Genomic DNA, 19,161 nt, shown 5'->3' with positions numbered 1-19,161 from the left:
CTATAGATTAGATTAAAGTACAATTTATCATTTTCTCTGCAAAAAAGGCATATTGTGAGTTATGTTCTATACGACGAGAAGATACACAATATCCGTGAGATGAATATACGAGAGAAATCCTACAATAGTTCAGCCAAAGATGAAACGTTCTTGGGTAACAGAGTACCGTATGTATTTGAACAGCGTATCGGCTTAATACTATTAGCCATCATCAGGCGTACTGACACAGAATAGATTTACAAGAAATTACAAGAATCAAACAAAGGGACTGAGTGATTGATTAGAAAGTTAGAAGTAGAACATTGATTAAAGTAATTCAAATAAATTCTTTAATCACTCAGTCCTTTGTATATCCACTTTATTCAAGGGAACCTTTCATTTTTGGCTGAATTATTGAGGGATTTTTCTCGTATTTGTTATATATTATATATTCCACCCAAATTATATTTGTTCTATTGCGATGTTTTTGATCTTGATACGGGATGATTATCCCTCTTATTCATTTTGATTGATCGATTCAATTTGATTTGATCAGGTGTCTCTTACAAACCAACCATAAACTGCCGGGAACGAAGCAGGTCGTTTGATTTTATAATCGGATATCGAAGTAGAGACGATATAATTGGATGGGTGATCGAACTTAAAAGAATTTACTGTTCAAATGTAGTTCATAATTAGAAATTTCAGTTGCAGTCCGTGTTAACAATCTTCCATCGAGCTTCTCTTCTGTCTATTCTTCTTTCTCATTACCTTATGAAAGAAGTAGGAGTTTAAAAAGTTGTTCTTTCATTCCAGTGAGGGATAAATGACTGAACAAACAAAATGAACATTTTGAAAATAATAATTAATACAATTATGAATTCATATGAATTTTGATAGTAAATCGGTTCTTACCACTGTCGACGTTGCTGAAGTCAACGCGCTGGAGTAGTCATTGGAGAAAAACAAACATTCTACGTTTTATGCCACGTACATACTGAGGTTAGGCCTTCAAATAAAGAAGTTTCAAGTTTCTAGGCGCCATTTTGTGGCGGTCCCTCGTACCCATTGTACCCATTGTTGCGATAATTTGCGCTCATTTTTAAAACATAAGTTTAGATAGAATATCATATAGTTCTGCAGTCCCTTGCTCGACGAACTAAATGTATACACCATTTTAAAGGAAATGAAATGCAGATATTTGCCGGTGATTCTTGGATTTTTTGAACGCCGCAATTGAGAGCAGTGACGATGTGAAACCAAGGACCGCACATCTTAACCGTGCGTAAAAAAAATCGCGATATTCATTACTTTTGAAATATCTAAGCATATCTTTAAGCTATATTTCCAATTTTCACAGAGGTTAAAGAGGGTTAGTAGAATAGGAATACTATAGGGGGAGTTATTAATCATTATATATTCATGGAGGTATATATACCATCCTCCCACAAGTTTTCGTGCGGCAAAGCTGCGCATGTACCTGCGCACCCGGTTTACTGTGGCAGGGTTCGTGCCGTGGCTGAGTGTAACGATGTCATCAGGTTCGAATCCCCGTCGAGGGAGGATGATGTATACGGGGGCCCAGAGGACTTTGTCTCATAGATTACAGCCTTAAGGCTCCTCTACGGCCACCTGGAAGATTTTGTAAAACTCCTCGTATCAAAATTATTTCTTGTATCATATTGAGGAGAAATAAATATCATAATGTACAGAATCTAAATCAATGGAAATTAAAAACAATCAAGTAAAAAAGAATTTCGATTGATATATCAACCTTTATATCAACCGGCTTTTATATATCAACCGGCTTTTGACCGGTGATTCGCTGTTTAACCCCCGAACGAATTTTCGGTCGCCGTTCGATTTCTATTGAAACCCTATCGACGCATCATAATTGATGATGTTAGAATTGTCTATTAAATTAGCGTCAACGACTCGCTAATGGAAAATAGATCACCGGTAACACGTCGCAGGAGACGATTGCCACGTGGAATGCAATATTTGCAGCGCGTTTCAAAACGCGTTTAATGAAAAACTCGAATCACCTCGTCGATGATTAGAAATTCGCTTCTGCGACGAATGAGGAACGAGGGTGAAGATACAGACTGAAAAACCATGTAGGCAGTGTTAGCCTTCGGCAATGTTTAAGGACATTGAGTTTTATCAGTGATAACCAATACTGAAAATATCGGTAAAGTCGAAAAACGATCTTTTCAACCAGCGGCGGCGGGAATGGTACTTCGACCGCGACAGACTATAACTAGTCCATCCTTGTGTGTCATGAAAGCAAATCAAAAACTAGCTGTCAAAAACATCGGCTGTCAAAAGCGATCTGTCAGTTAAAAGAGCAGTTGAAAAAGTTAGTTCCTTCTCTGACCAATCAAAAATCCATGGCTACATCCCTGTTCATGAATGGTAGTAGAATAGTCAAACGCTGACGTGGAGGATCGTTTACAAAATCTAAGGTCAAAAGCGACGATGGTAGAGTCGTGTCTTTTGTTTTTAATTAATTCTTGAGTAATGAATTTCGCTTTTAACCATTTAACTATATCTAGTGGGTTTTAAACTTAAAACCAGAACGGTTTTCAGTCCGAGTGATGAATCGTGCCATCGTACGAATGTCGACCAATACACTTCTATTCGTGTCAAATTTCAAATTGAATTCTCCATAGACGAGGTAAAACTTCGCAATGAGTCGCGAAAGAAGATTTCAAATATAAAGTCCCGCAATCACGAAGCCAAAAACTTAAAATATTGTAAGGTTAGAATTTATTATCTAAAATCAGAATTTTCGGTGCCAACTAAAAACGATTTTCAAGGAATTACTAGAGATACATTGTATCACAGATTATATAGCAAAGAGAACGATACACACACTCGTATTTCAGTAAGATTATTTCATTAAAGTCTCTCCAAGTAAAAGAAATTACAAAACGATGGCTGTTGATAATCGAAACTTGGTTTTCCTTACGTGCCGTATCGTTCCACGGCATGCACCGGAGACTGCCACGGTGGCTGAGTCCAGCGATGGTCAAACTTCATCGCGCAATCAGTTTCTTTCGTGTTTCCAATGTTCATGTAATTACTATAATAGACAGCGGTTATAATGTTTCTCTATACACGTCTTTCGGGCAAGTAATGGAAATAATTAATTCGTATTTCGCAATTCGATACAAATTACCGACACATCTGACGACGCGCTTAATGGCGAATAGTTGACATCAAAATAAGAAAAAAATCTGAGAACAGTCTTTCCAGCGGCAGACGAGATCTTGTACGGTATCGCACTTATGCGATTAATTCTGAGAATGTCAAAAATAGGCATCGTTTGTTTTTTTGGTGTCTTATCGATAACTATACGCCTTAAACAACTTCATAAATGTCTTCAACAACATCGGAGTGGTGTTAACTAATAAATCGGTTTTTTTCGGTAAAAACAAACTTCTATCAACGCGATTTCTGATACGCAGATTTCTATTCAGGTACATGTAACGAGCTTGTCGGCCGATACGGCATTAGCTCTCTAGTCATCAGACAGTCGGTATCGCTCTCTGTAATCTGTATTCATATTTTCTTCCCTCTCGCTGTCGCTTTTCTAAAGTGTAAGATTCGTTGATAGATTTATTGACACTTTCCGAAGAGCCTCCTCGCAAAAAGTTGCCGACATTGAAAGGCAGTAAAAAGATTACGGTGAATTGAGCTGGCCCAATCTGACACGAATGTGTACTTCAATCAGTTATTTCGTGGTATAAGGTGGCTGATTAGAAGCCATTCTCAGCAACTGGATCAATCTTATCCGAGATTCTCTGCCACGCATCAAATGTTGTATCTACACCGGATTCGCACCACACGAGCGACACACAGAGCGCGCATTATCTGAAGCAGACGGCGCGCGCTATAGATTGAAACATTCGACAAATGATTTCAGTAAATAAAACCCAGACTACTGCGATATTTTGACAGCGCTTGTTCGGAAACTTGATCAACACCGTGATAAATGTACCCGATTCCAATCGATGATTAGACATATTAACAATTCCAATCATGCGTCAGCTGGCTTACTTGGTTAGTTTCTTCAGCGTATCGACGAAGAATTTACGTGAAAAAAAATTAACGCAATTTAACGCTTCGAAGGTTAAGAAAACCGATATATTAGACGTCAACTGAAACTGCCCGTAATACGAATTCCGTAAATCTTCCGACTCCGACACCTACTCGGATAGACAAACATTTAGCTGGTGGAATTGGCCATTTCATTTGCTTTATTCGCCTCCGAAGCGCATGATTGTCTTGTGTTTGGATGACCGATGGAATAGGGCTGCAAATTGATCGCCGAGACAATAGGCTCATTTGTAAGCCTCAAGGGACATGGAACGCGGGTAAATCTTGCGCTATCTATTGTCTTTAGTTGCAGAATTGCCATACTAAAAATTTGCATTCGTGTCCCAGAACGAGTTTGAGGAAGTATTTTGGAAACATAGATTATACTAACAGTTTATTTTTTTTGGTGCGAATTCCACACATTATTCTCGCAATTGGTAGCCGTCGTCGTCGTGACATTGTGATAATTTTCATCATGCACTATTATTTTTTCAGGATACGACTTGTTGATCGCAAAGCGCTCGTATATATATCTAACCACTGATAGAGTCATTGTTGTGTTGCTAGATGTATATATTTATATGCGTATAAGAATTATCAAATGACCCTGGCTTTTAGTTTCATATTATTTCTACGTTCTATTATTATATTCTTCGTAGCCACTCAGCAGCCCAGAGGGGAAATAGCCCCGGACACCGAAGACCGTCCAAAGCGCTCGCGAGCCTCAGCGTGCAACCAGCGAGCGGGTAGTAAGACCCTACACGCCTATCTAGGCACGTCTATCAAATTATTTTCGTCACTTTCTATTAATGTTTTGCTTCTTGTGTGCCATCCACGCTATTCAGGGCCTGAGGCCCGAACATTATCATCATCTAATGCTGCGCACTGCGTTAAATACACTGTATATATGTTTTCAAACTATAGCGGGTGCTTGGTCAATGGATCGCCTGACTGATAATGTAACCGGTTTTGGAGATCCTGTTTAGCGAGGATGTGTCTGTGTTTGTTTGTTTGCCTGCCTCACTTAACCGGGCATGTGTTTATTACCTAATTATGAAGCATTTCTGCAACGGACACCAGATAAGATTATGGGCGCAGAATACTTAAGATAATCTTTAATCTTTAATCCTAGATTTAAATATTTCCTGGTCCGACTTTCATTCAGGAAAATCCCTAGTTAAGCGTACTTATGAAAATGCCCACCTATGTTGAAAATCTCAGTATATGAAATTACATGTAAATGTAAATCGAAAAGTCATTTTCGAAATCCCTTGAGATAAGATTACACAACCCTATAGTCTTATCGGTACTGGTGTTTAGACTCTGAGTATAATAGAAAATAACCGCTTAGATTTGTTTATTCGCAAAACTTTTCCACTTATACTCGAAAGAAATAGCAACCTCTTAAAAATATACTTACAATTGTAAAACGTCATGCAGAAAATACCATAATACCTGGAACAGTATCCAACCCTATTTTGCTTACGAAACGTATTTGCCAAATACAATTTCCCGCCGCTGAATTAAATTTGTAATACGAATAACATTCCAAACGATGTTGGCTACGCTCTTGACGAATCGTTTCAATATTGAAATTCGATCAAATTCGCTTGTGTAATGGCGAATTCAGTGGTAATCTAGTATTCAAATCTAATATAACGTCCACGAACGAATGATACGCGAAAATCTTTGAATTGTAAATTCATTCGCTTAAAAAGTAGTTGCAGTTTTGGCATCTGTTTCATAAATAAATCAATGGCAATAACGATACGTAGTAAATTCTCATGTGCCAGATCAACACGCTCAAATCACAAGATATTCTTACGCGATTAGCTCTGAATAATAAGACAAACTGTGACAAGCTAGGATTTTATATTTACAACAGGCAAACGAACAATACACAACACATCACCACGACTATGTACAATGGGATGAGCGGATTTTTTCTAATGAATGAATCGGTTCTGAAATCACTATTTTATACCATGGACTGTAGAGCCCATGGTCATAGTCACGATAAGTAATTTCGGACACCAGTCATTGTTCTATGATTGGTCAGTGCCCGATCTCAGCTACTAACCAATCAGAACTATGAAACTTTTGATTGCATAAACGGGTTCTTATTGTTTTAAAATCCAAAATATTCTGATCCTGAATTCTGATCCTGGAAGAGAAATCCGCTCGACTACGTCTATATTGTATACAATCTAAGTAATGGATAACATTTTCTCCATGTCCGTCGTTTACATCTGGAATCCTAGGCTTCAAATTGGACATTTTGAAGAAGTCATCCATTTTCACCGATTCACCATCCTCGCTTGCCGCAAACGCTCCATTGCTCTATTACATGGCCCAAGATTTCTTGGGCGGCAGGTTGCCGCTAATCGTCCACTAGTGTCACCAGCAGATTCACTACACTTGATTGGCTTGATAAGAGACTGGTGGACGCTTAGGGAGAACCAGTCCGACCAAGAAATCATGGGCAAGCGAGGATGCCGATTTACATGCAATAACTATAATATCTACCTATATCTCACATTGTTATATATTACGATATGCAATAATAGAATCCATACTATGTTCATGTATGTCACGTGCGACTCAAATTGCCGAAGTTGTTGTAAAATATTCTTTCGATATATCTTAAGTATCTCAACGCTTGTTTATATTCTTTTTCATATAGCGCTTCCCCTGAATTTACAACCGTTCTGTATTTACCAAACCACTTTTACTTATCTATTATACTTATGACGGAAAGAGACTCCAGTCTTTCCGAGCATTCGCGAATTTTTCGTCAAATCTAAAGAATCTCGTGCTGAAAACCTCCAAAAATTAAAAAAAATTTGAATGAGGAAAAATAGAATACATCTACTACTCAAAATGTATTGTTCGGAAAGGCTTAGTCTTAAATTCGAAATGAAACTGCCTTTGTTTCGCTTAGAGTCCAACGCACACGACACAGGGAAACAGGAACACGCCGAATACTCAAACGTGTTTGATCTCGGAAATATTTTTCTTGAGACCATGTTTCTTGTTTCTCGTAAACACGCACGTGACACGAGGGCAGTACGAAATTCAGATTTCCCGAGGAGGCACGCGTCACATCTAATCAAGGAACGCTCGGAAACATGTTTCCGTTTTCTTTTTCCTTGTTTCCGCTTCGTCGTGGGCGTTTGGCTTGAGTGCAGTATTCGCCATCCCTTGAAAATTAGTAAGATAGATTTATTTTTTTCGTTTTGTGTTACAGTGGCGGTGGTCGTCGCGTTCTTCGTGTGCTGGGCACCATTTCATTTGCAGCGTTTGTGGGCTATTTATATCCCTCAGGATAAATGGACGGACGCACTATCAGCGGTTCACTCGCATATATTCAATCTCTCAGGTGCGTATATATAACCAGACGGTACAAAATCGAACAGTTATCAAGATATCAACATAATGGCGGCCGATTCGGCAAATACGTAGAAAACCCAAAACATGCAATTTGAGGGTGACCTATCAAAAACAAGAGATGACGCAATAAAACGCCTGTGACAAAACTAGATATTTGCAGTCGCGTTTATATTCATTATGTCGCCATCATACAATGGCAATGTTGACATACAGTTGATATACATACCATCCTCGCTTGCCAGGGGTCCGGTATCGCCCCCGAACTCGCTTCCACCGGGGAACGGCTCTAGAAGAGTGGGTTCGAATCCCTTGACGGGTGAAGATGTATACATACATACATACTACACAAGCGTGGGTGTTGTAACCGACGGCCACAGCGGGTACTTTTTTACGCCCACGAGGATAATAGATCTTTAGAGAAAAGATCGCTTCCCGTGAAATCCTTCGACGCTTCCTATTGATATGGTGTTTTTCGATAGATGATGCCATTTAAATGGCCATTCAGCCACTTTGCTTAATTGAATAAATTGAATTGACTTTGAACCGATTTCTTAATGTCACTGAGTCTATGGATATCTATTTTTGGCCATTTTCCACGTGTAAATATTCCGAAAGTTTCTTCGCAGTTTTTTCTCGAGTTTTCGGTGGCCTGGTTGGCAGCAAGGGGCGTATCAATATTTATTTGTTTCGATATTTCTGATATTTCAGGGGTGCTATATTTTGTCAGTTCGACCATAAATCCGATACTGTACAACCTTATGTCGAAAAAATACCGAGAGGCCTTCAAGTCAACGTTGTGCTGCTGTCTACCGAAGAAATCGTTAAACCGACTCGGCAGGAGTCGATACTATTCGGAACGCTCGAACACGTACGTATCGTCGTTTCACTCGACGATAAACACGAACCGAAACCGCGGGGCGACGTTTCGAGCTTGCGATAACGGATCCGGCAACAAAACCGCGACGGCACTCGGCAAAAGCAACAAGACCCCGACGCCGGCGATGCACGAAACCGACCGAACGAATAACGTTAACGCGTGCAACAACGGAAATATTAATCTGCGGAATAAGAACGAAGAACCGGTCGAGAATTCTACGACCGAAGCGCCGAACGAACAGGAAACGGTGTGCGCAACCGTTTACCTGCCGAAACACCAGATTATCGGCTGCAATAACGTGTCGAAAAACCCCGGCACGTTCGTGTGAATGATGTTTGTTATATTACTATATTCCCGACTGACACTTAAAAAATCGATATGTACGGAGCCAGCGTTATGTTACAATGATTGTACCCCGAATGAACAGGTGATAAAATGGTTGAAAGAGCCTTGAATTAAAAGTAAATAATGTATATTGAGATTCGGACGTGGCCTCGCATTCAACCGTATTCATGAGAGAAATAAAACTTATTGTTTGTTATACGTGTGATTATTTTACTGCAGAAGAAGCTTCTTCTCTGACCTATTATCAGTGTCATAATTTTTTTATTGATTACGTATTCTACGATTTCCAGCTCCTCTTGTCCGCTCTGTGTTATGCGTTTTTTTGGTGAGAATATATTTGAGATCACCAGAACATTTTTTTTCCTCAAGGATAAAAAAAAGTGAGTGTAAATATGTATAGATGGATATTGAAGTATTGTGATTGACGAATAAATGAATATACAGCGGAATTCTCAAGAATATTTTTTATTTTTAATTCGCTACGCTGACTGAAGGGATATGTCATACAGTCGTTATCTTAACAGCGTGTATTTGAATGTGGAGCTTAATGCGGAGCTTAATTACGCACCGTTACTGTGGCAATCGAGGACTCCACGTATGGCAGGCGAGGATCCACCAGGTTCGCTTGTGGCTAATCGGTCTTCCGCGTTCGATAGCTTCTAAATTTCAATCAAAACTGAATGCCGATATCTGAGTAAGAATGAATGTATTGTATATTTGGCAGGTCCTGTGGTGGCATATGAAATTGGTAGTCTAGAAATTCAGTTCAAAATTCATTGAAAATGAAGTAATCTTGACAACGTAAGACCGATTGCTCGTCACGCCATCTGGTGGGATAGTTGGTGTTTCGGGTTCCCCATTATTATACGCGAAGTCACAACCGATCACCCAGGCCAAGTCGTAAATGTATACCGGTACCTAACTAATTTCATTAAACCTCGGTAAACCACCATTATTTGAGTCACATATACTTATGATGTTGTATATATATTTAGAGCAAAAAGGGACCAAATGATGTCGCTTTTAACCATTGATAACTGAACTTTGAATACAGCCCCCGGGAAACGGCCCTAATACAAAGGCTGCCATACTCCTAACGAGGTATTTCATTTCACCAGTCAACTGTGACTTGTTGCTAATCTCTATACTTACGTTTGTCGATCACTTGAAACGATTAGATACGAATGTATTTCAACAAGTTAGAATATACGTATCAAAGTTCGTATTTTACAGGCAGGCAAATTCTCTCCACTTACGCCCGGATCTTGCAGACGTCCATCGCTGAATTACTTACTTATTTGAAATATCACAAAAACGAATCTAAAAACTTATACGATGATTATTCCATCGTTTTTGAAAACCGTGGAATGGATGGACACATACGTATTGTCGTTGATTTGAAGTGGAATATTTTCTAAATTACCGATTATCGTTTACCTGGTGGTATTCCTTGTACCGGTACGCATGTAGCCTGTAGTTTACAAGCGTTTTTGCAATCGGTTATAGAACACATTACGCCTTGATCGGAAATCATCAGAGTGGCATTCGATATCACTCCGTAGCTGGAAAATAACGTCGACAACAACATCATTACCTTCAATAAATCTTTGTTACATCGCGAATAGTTTTATCTTTGTATCAGAACTCCGCATTCGGTGGGATTTTTTGTGCCAAGCAATGAAGGCTGATAGCATAAGGATAGGGCATCTTTTTGGTGGATCTGGCACATAACAAACATCGAAACTCGGTGTCCTAACATATTTTCATAGACGCCGAATATTCGTCCACTGTTTTATAGACAAAGGGGCAAATTGTAGAAACGACTGGCATATGTATGAAGACCAGACGCCGAATATTCGTCCACTGTTTTATAGACGAAGGGGCAAAATGTAGAAAAGACTGGCATATGTATGAAGACCAGACGCCGAATATTCGTCCACTGTTTTATAGACGAAGGGGCAAAATGTAGAAAAGACTGGCATATGTATGAAGACCAGACGCCGAATATTCGTCCACTGTTTTATAGACGAAGGGGCAAAATGTAGAAAAGACTGGCATATGTATGAAGACCTGTATTGAAGGGCTATGAATTAATAATTTACAAACTTAATGAAGATACACGTATTTGACTTACTTGGAGTGAGCATTGCAAGAAACGATTTTATAAGTTGGAGTTACACATCGTACTGATGGCGGATTTATGACGAAGCCCGTTTCGATAATTTCTGCCGGGAGCTTGGAGCACCTGACAACAGCCTGTTGGCAGTAGAAAAAAAATGTAAAACATATAGAGGGTGTGCCAAAAATGTCCCTATTCTTTTTTCTTGTTTCAGAGACGTGGGAGTTTGGTGTACGTAATACCCATTATTGTTGTTTTGTTTGTGTTTTCTGTGTGAACATTTTCAAACTCGGGTAATCTCGTTATGAGGATGTGGAGTAGCCCATTTATTCACCCGACCTCACGTCCCCAGAGACTTCTTCTTGTTGGGTTACCTGAAAGACAGAATCTATGGAACCCCAAGCCGTGAACACTTGACCAACTGAAAAACCATATCCGCAGGGAAAAGCAGAGCATTTCGCCAGAAACAATCCCCGAAGTGATTCCATGATGAAAACATGGCTGTCCGTTATGCAGGCTGTACTAGGACAACATGGAGCCTAAACTGAACGTGGTTTAAACAGGAACGGGTTTGATCCCCATGCATGATTGTGAATAGTTAAGAAATGATTATGGAAACAAAAAACTCCAACGCTTGTGCTTTAGATTCGTATACATATTATTGTTTAGTCAGATCCAAATCATAACCAATTCTTCCAGATGAAAATAGGGATATTTCTTTGAGACACACTGTATATGTATAGCTCAGAAATAATGTTTCTCTGATCGCCTAGCCTACGGCAAGTTAGATCTTGGAGTAATCATTTGACTTCTCCAAGGTATACGAGCAATTTCTGAGATAATCGTTCGGAGGTTAGATCCAACGATCAGGGCTAGTTGTAATCCATATTTAGTATAATGAATGATAATACACAGACATTTCGTCTGCCAGATTATGTCAAAAACTCACCCGGACTGTCTCACCAACACGTCCATTATACGCATCGCATCTACGTCGATATCTGTCTATCCGAGCGCCATCACAAGTTCTGTTACAACGACACGCAATAACCGTCCCGTCATCTGGACACGTGACGCCTGATATTGCATCGTTTTCTGGTTGGGAGCTGTTGCCATAATGTACGGTATAATTATTGGAGGCTGCAAAGCAGGTGGAGAAAAAGCAGTACGTTTACCGATCGACACGATGTAATGGAATTGCCACAAAATGAAAAGTTGGCAATATATCATCGAATCTTAAATGTAATTTCAAACGGGGCATTCCTGCGCACAGTTCCTAAAATGTTTGAATTTATCGAGAGAATTGTTTTGAAAGATAACGAACTTTCTCTTCGAAAGTTATGAATAATTAATTCAATGCGACGACTTTAGTATTACGCTGATTATCATGATTGAACATTTACTAATGGTAGATATAGAATTTATATAGCGCAATGTGAGTAATGGGTAATGAGAAGTTACCAGGCGTCCATTAGACCATATCCTGTCGGTATAAAGATCATTGGTTACTGTTAACCTGTACCGGTACGCACTTTGTATATTTGACATATGCACAATACCCCGAACGGATTTATTGTAAAGCGCATTAGTCAAATTAATGGCGACCTCTTCAATCGCTTGAGAACAATATACATTACAAAGTAAGTTGTAATTCCGGGTGCATGCTGATAAGCGAATCCCCTGCAAAAGCCCCAATATTCCATATTTACTGGATTTTAGATTTAGCAAAACGACTGCGCGCCTTTGTTCAAAGCAAGTACCGTCTAAAACATGGGCCCGACCGCGGCCACGCGTCTAAACTACCGGCCTATCCCAATTTGCAATCAAACTTAATTGTAATGAATGTAAAATAATGAAAAATACTCAATAGTTGTTAGTTGTTTTAAACGCGAATTAGAATTATCTCATTTTTGCATGGAGCAAAATCTGTCAATGCGATGCCGAGATCGCGAAAAAGAAAATCAAAAGAAGACAGACGCTGAGAGAAAACTGCCTTGAAAATTTCATTTCAAATGAAACTGCATTGTCAAAATTGAGAGGTTTGATGAACGAAATTAAATCATGAAAAAAGTCAAAATTAGCCATTGAGACGTATATCAGAAAATTAATTAGAACTTTGAAATGGATTTCAGCAGGGTGAAACACCACTGTATCGAAATGGGATTAGTGAGTCTGAGCTGTAGAGGATCGCAAATGCGCTGAAGTTATTCTTCAAGATATTCGTACCAAAAAGGCGCAAAAACAGCAATAAGCCCAAACGTATCGACATGCGGCTCCCAAAATGGCGCGCGCTGAGGCCGCGGCGGGCCGTGATTCAAGCAGTACCAAAAATTTGCTTTTCAATACGGTTGGAAATATATAACGTTTTATTATATTTTGATACCGTCAGAACGACAAAAGTAGTTGTTTGGGCGAATAGACGTAAATGTAAGTGTACTCGGGAAGCAAAACCGCGACAGCGCCGCATAATTTCAAAACCCACTAAATCTTCCATTGAAAAGTCAAGAGCAAACCGTTGAACATATTTTCAAGAGCAAAACCGTTGAACATATTTTCAATAGCGAACCACGCTGTTCATTTACAGTCAACAGAAACCGCAGCTAGTCGTATTATCATTAGGACGTATAGAATAAATAGAAAGCTTACCTATTATGGAGTTGTTAATAAACGAACCGAAGCTGGTCGCGAAGATATCACCGATATAAATGGTACTTTGGCTTTGCAAAATATATCTTGCAAAAATAAACAGCGTCAGCATATAGCCGGTGGACACTCGGGACAGCATGCTCGAATCACCTCCATCAATGTGGATTGTGAGCTTTCCTCGACGAGATTTTTCTGCAGCGGCCGCTACCGGCAAGCACCAATCAGCGCGTAGCAGGCGATGACTGTCACCGCTCACGAGTAATGAGGATGTTGAATAGTGATAAACCAACAGAAATCCCGCACGGAAAAGAAAATCCTAACGATTTCAAAAAGTCCATCGCTTCAGACTGTTGATTCGGCCATCATCTTAATAGTAGATTGTTAAAACCTGAAGATCAATGCTCTTGAACTTATTGAGGTTTGGAGAGAAAAAAGCAACACCAACTATCGACTAAGACTACGACGGCTTATTATTATAATTTAGCTATCGAGTTTTTATTTTGACCACAATTAGCAATACAGAATTCAGAAATACGAAAAGGTAGTAGAGACGCCACTTTCCAGAGACACGCACACACACAGTTCGCACCGACCCGACGTAACATTATCGAGAGTACTTTAATGGTACTCAATTAACATGTATTACATATAAGTGACGTCTTTGATAAAATGTTGAATGCGGAGACTGTGTGTTGAAATCAATGAGCTAATACGAAATTGATGGAAGTTTAATCGCTGTATGGTCGGGTATGCTGAAGTATATACATATAATATAGTTGGTCCATGGGTACCACAATTCTTAAAAGACAAGAAAACTTCCACCAACGCGAATTCTATTCGACACTCGAAAACGAGTTCGTTCTAAATCCTGAACAGATCGCGGAGCACTCCTTGCCGCGCGATATTCTCCCCGATTTTAGCAAGAGGAAGTAGAAGAACTCGGATCAAAGGTCAAATAGGAGTAGTATCTTTAAAACAAGACATCAATTCGTAAAGTTTTTTTGAATAATATTACGGTTAAATCAAGGCGAAAAACAACTCGGTTATCACAGAAACAAACTAACGAAAGTCCCCACTAGTCCTGGATTAGCGATAATCTATCCGGGAAAGAAAGAACTGGACAGAGTGATTATTATCGTCATTATTTCATTAATTAGAAGCGGACAATGTGGCGCAAATCTCTACGAGTTTCTAATTTTTCAAATTCAACTTAGCACATGAATATGTTGTCTATATGTGTAGATGCGAACGGTTCGGTACATGTAAAATTCGAACAGGCGACTCAGATCAATACTAACAACAGCGCGTAATACCGTTGTCGTCTGACAGTAATTGTCGTCGCCTGTCACACAAGATATACCGGACACACGTATTTAGCAACTACTTTCACATTGAGATTCACTAAAGATGCCGTCGGAAAAAAATAACGAATGCCAGAGTGTAGGTCGTGGAATATTGCAAAGTGGATACAGCGGTAGAGATTATTTTCTTTTCTTTTTCGTAAACAAAACAGGAATCAACGAAATAATGCTTCATAAAATATTTATATGTCTGTTTCGACTTCAGCACGTTGAGATAGAAGCTACTATTACAATACATCATCACACGGCATTCACCAGTGCACCGACGCAAAAACAACTCGCCTTTGCAGGGATTCGAACCTGATTGCATGGAGACGGTCGTATGCGTTCTACACATTTTGCCGCGATCACGATGCTCAGTCTCGATGCTATCAGGTTCGAACGAATTACAAGGCAGGATTTCGATAAAAGTCCGATGACGACGACGGTATACATCTGATCGCGAAGAGAAGCGAAATTCGACGCGTTTACAAATTGCGTAATTTTTTATAAATCATTGCGAGCTTTCACCAATCTACAACATATATTCTATATGTACAAAATTCATCTTTCTTCAATTTTTTTTATACAGAGAAAAAACACTAGTAGCATACCAATTTATTCATATATTCAATACATATAATGCACCCTTATTTACTCCATGCTTCGTTAATGTCATTTATACTCTATACTATTCTAGCTTCCATTCACTACACAAGATAACGCCAACATGCCGGCAAATTCAATATATGCACGATCAATCTTCGAATCCGATAAACTAATCGTCTATGCACGCTCGCTTTCCAGGCTTCACCGGAAGATATTCAAATCTACAAGGTCTCTACTTTTTAATAGCGGCGCCTTAGACCTAGGTAGTAAGACGTGACGAAATCGAGCCTAAAATGCTGTACAATTATATATTATGTTACGTAATAAGGTACGTTCCTTTAAACCAGCCACACGAGAAATAAACACGATGACTAACTACAAGCCGGATGATCCAAGGAAGATCATTTTCCCCGTTCAAACGCAGACCTAGTGCACTTTCGTGTTCATTCGATTTTCCAAATTCGATTATAAAGACCTTCCATCTAGCAAGCCTACGTCCAACAGGTCGGACCAAATAAGATAAAAACATATTACATTTTGCGTACTTTTGAGGACTGACGTATCGATTTAAGGATGTTGTCAAAGTTCTCTGTTAGTTTTAGCATGAGCATAATATAATACCTAGATCAATCAGTTAACGCATATCACTAGGACAGTGCAATCATATTTGCAACTAACTGTAACATTTCTAATACGTTTCAAGAATGTTGCAAAACTCATTCTTACGAGTCGATATCAAGTTGTATAACGTAAAACAATCGAAGAACAATTTCAGTCATCAGCATTAGAAACAAAACAATCGTCTCGGTTATAAACTACACAGTAATGAAGCATCGAATGGAATGATTATGTACAGAGCACAAACATAATCACATCTCTTTCCCTCTCTCTCTCTCTCAGTAAATATTATATAGATTATCACACAAAGCTTAATGGACACAAGTAGTATTGAGAAACAGCTCACAGTTCCAACTAGATAAATACGTACATCGATATAAAATACGTCTTTCGAGTTTCTCGCGCAAGGTTGAACAAAACAATGGACAATGATCCCTGTACATTCGACGACAACTTTTAATAAGAGACCCCCGCCATATATCAAGATAGCCAAGGCTTCTACTGAACTGAAATGTAATACAGTCGCTCTCTCTCCTCTCAGTCCTCTGCACTAAGGACGGACCTTTTGGGGCCGTAAAATTGCATCCCATCTGAGAAATATCCGATTTCATCTAAATCACAAAAAATATTTCAACAAACATCCGAGTTGATCGGATCCGACTTGAGCGGAGTCTACTGTAACAGTTTCTAGGGGCTAACATTCGAAAATACCTCTGAACGCCGCGCCTATCTTTTTCATACGGACGAGGGTCTCATAAACAACCAAGAAATTACAGTTAATCTTAGTTTGAAAACTTGACTGCTGCGATTTGCCTTTCGAATCGTCTTTCAATGTTCGCAGCATCTCGAAACCGCGGCAAACTACTCCGAATTCGGTATCGTTCTAACAAACTTATCGATCCAGGATGAATATCGTTCGATATCGGAAATCTTTAAAAGGCGTTTGTCCACGGTCCAGATTTACCGAATAAGGCGGAGTCTACCGTAACGTGCGTATACCCAACGATAAAATGTCATACACTATCACATTATGAAATTTGTGCTGGAAATTTTAAGCTCGTTTTTTACAGTCACAGGTGTACTTCTTTTCCCACGTGTGTATAGCCTGATGGTAACATGAACAGCAAGCAAATAGAATATGGACATAATATGCATATCATTTATTCCAGACAAACCCACTGAAATCCGGATCGATCGGGACCCAGGCGTGGCTCCAAGGGTGCCAAGTTGCCCTGAAAATTTACGGGGATACAAATAATATTTAACTGAAAAACCTAAAAAAAAGTCTTAATTCATAAGCTTGTATTTTCAAAAATGAATTAATGTTTCCCCTTTCTACCGGAGTACCCTTGTAAACAATGGATATACCCCCTTTTTGGGGGGTGCACCCCTGACTAAATCTGTCAGACCCTAGATTTGTATAAATGGGCCACGAATAATATCCAGATTTATCCTGATCCGGATTACGCAGGTTTGACTGTCTATCATCTTAAACAGAGCACAACATTATTTGATATCGTCGATAATATGGATATGTATATTGTGAATATGCTTCGTATCAATACGCAAATTGCTGAAAACCTCATCGACAAGACAGCTCAACCCCGGTGTGAACGTGCGTGTGAAACCATCGAAGAAATTCATTACTGTACACTATATACACGTTAACGTATACCTCTCTCTCCATCAAGAGAGATGATACACAATAAATAAATTACTAGTTTACATTTACAATATTATTTCTAGTCAGTTTTCGTTTCGTCGGAGTTCAGCAGCCTTTTTACAAACGAGTCGGTAAAAACAAAGCCATAGTTCATTCGTAGAGATTTTCGTTTTTCATCATCGATGATATTTTGTTTGTACCAGCCAAAACGCTGATGAATGACGTAACTAGGTCAGAAAAGACGCCTTCTCAATCACTTACATCTAACGTCAAGCATAGTCGGTATAAACTGAATTTGATTCTCAGCACTACAGATTTTGTTCTGCTTGCGCAAACCTTATCTCGATCTCAAGTCGGAAGACTCGGCATAGCCAATAATCAGTCATTGTCTAGCGAAAGCCATTAGTTCCCACCATTAAGATCGTTTGTCGACGAACAAACCTGACTCCCGAGCTATGTAATCTTAAGGTTAGGAGTTTCAATCACATAACTATGCTCTCTCCGCATCAATTAACAATAATTTCGAAAAACAGCTCGACGTTTCGATGCTTGTGTTTGAGCAGGACTTTAGGATTGTCGGCATTTCCGGCGAGAGAAGACGTATTGACACGAAATACTAGTTCATCAGCCTTTATACAGCATTACGAGCGTTCAAGGTCTTAAAACTATGTAAATGTACGGCATATTTTATAAATTGAAAATTCGTATGGGTTAGGAGTAGTCAATTTCCATACAACACGTAGATTATAATTTTCGGTATAACGATTGATAATATGATTATTAGTTACGTACTACGAGTAAAACACCCTGCCCATCTATTTTATATAATGTGAATTACAAAATACTCGCGATGACGACGATTACAGCGTTCTCGTTTCATCCGTTGAGCGGCCACGTCAATTTCAACGCGATTCGCGAGACATACCGGAATCATAAATCGACTCGCGTCACTTACAGGAACACTCGAAATCAACGCGTTGGTCGGTATAACATTTCCTTGTATTTACAAATGTTTTTTTTTTCCTTTTTGAAGCAAACCTCGCATTCGAATTGTATCGGTAGTAATAGAGCGCGCGCGTCGTCTGGTAGCGTTGGTTGAAAATTGTACCGTTACGATGCGCTAAAAATGACGCCATCGATCTCATCGTCGTGGACGAGATATTCGAAGCAGACGTGCGTGAAATGAAGAACATTGCCAGCTGGAACTGTGAGTTGTTTATCATAGAGAAATATTTAAAGCCTAAAACACTAGAAGCTGTTATAACGGTTTATTCAGTTGCTCCGTACTGCCTGCTCGATTATGTATTAATAAATTACCAATTGATTTCCTTCTCTCCTGTAATGAAAGACGAAGAGAAATTAATTTCGACAACGATCAATCACAAGCCGACGATCTCGAAAAATCGACTAACTTCAGAGTCCCTTAATGGGCTATCAAGTCGCTCTGGCCCCTGTGATGGAACTAGGAGCGACT

General features: G+C 39.3%; 2 protein-coding genes across 6 annotated transcripts in view; one reads left to right on the top strand and one right to left on the bottom strand.

The window, feature by feature from the left end:
- The window catches only part of LOC141910805 (neuromedin-U receptor 2-like), a 41,940-nt gene extending 33,171 nt beyond the window's left edge, over positions 1 to 8,769 (top strand). The window contains exons 3-4 of the mRNA XM_074801669.1: positions 7,328 to 7,459; positions 8,179 to 8,769. Of these exons, the coding sequence (XP_074657770.1) occupies positions 7,328 to 7,459; positions 8,179 to 8,675 (629 nt within the window). The 3' untranslated portion in view covers positions 8,676 to 8,769. The remainder of the gene's footprint in view (positions 1 to 7,327; positions 7,460 to 8,178) is intronic.
- A 5,140-nt stretch (positions 8,770 to 13,909) lies between these two features.
- The window catches only part of LOC141912886 (kinesin light chain-like), a 36,945-nt gene continuing 31,693 nt past the window's right edge, over positions 13,910 to 19,161 (bottom strand). For all 5 annotated transcript variants that reach the window (XM_074804309.1, XM_074804324.1, XM_074804340.1 and 2 more), the window contains one exon: positions 13,910 to 19,023. In XM_074804309.1, the coding sequence (XP_074660410.1) occupies positions 18,946 to 19,023 (78 nt within the window). In that variant the 3' untranslated portion in view covers positions 13,910 to 18,945. The remainder of the gene's footprint in view (positions 19,024 to 19,161) is intronic.

This window comes from Tubulanus polymorphus, chromosome 1 (assembly GCF_964204645.1).
Source record: "Tubulanus polymorphus chromosome 1, tnTubPoly1.2, whole genome shotgun sequence".
Lineage (NCBI taxonomy): Eukaryota > Metazoa > Nemertea > Palaeonemertea > Tubulaniformes > Tubulanidae > Tubulanus > Tubulanus polymorphus.
The sequence above is the reverse complement of the archived record's forward strand: the minus strand, read 5'-3'. Positions and strand labels throughout refer to the sequence as shown.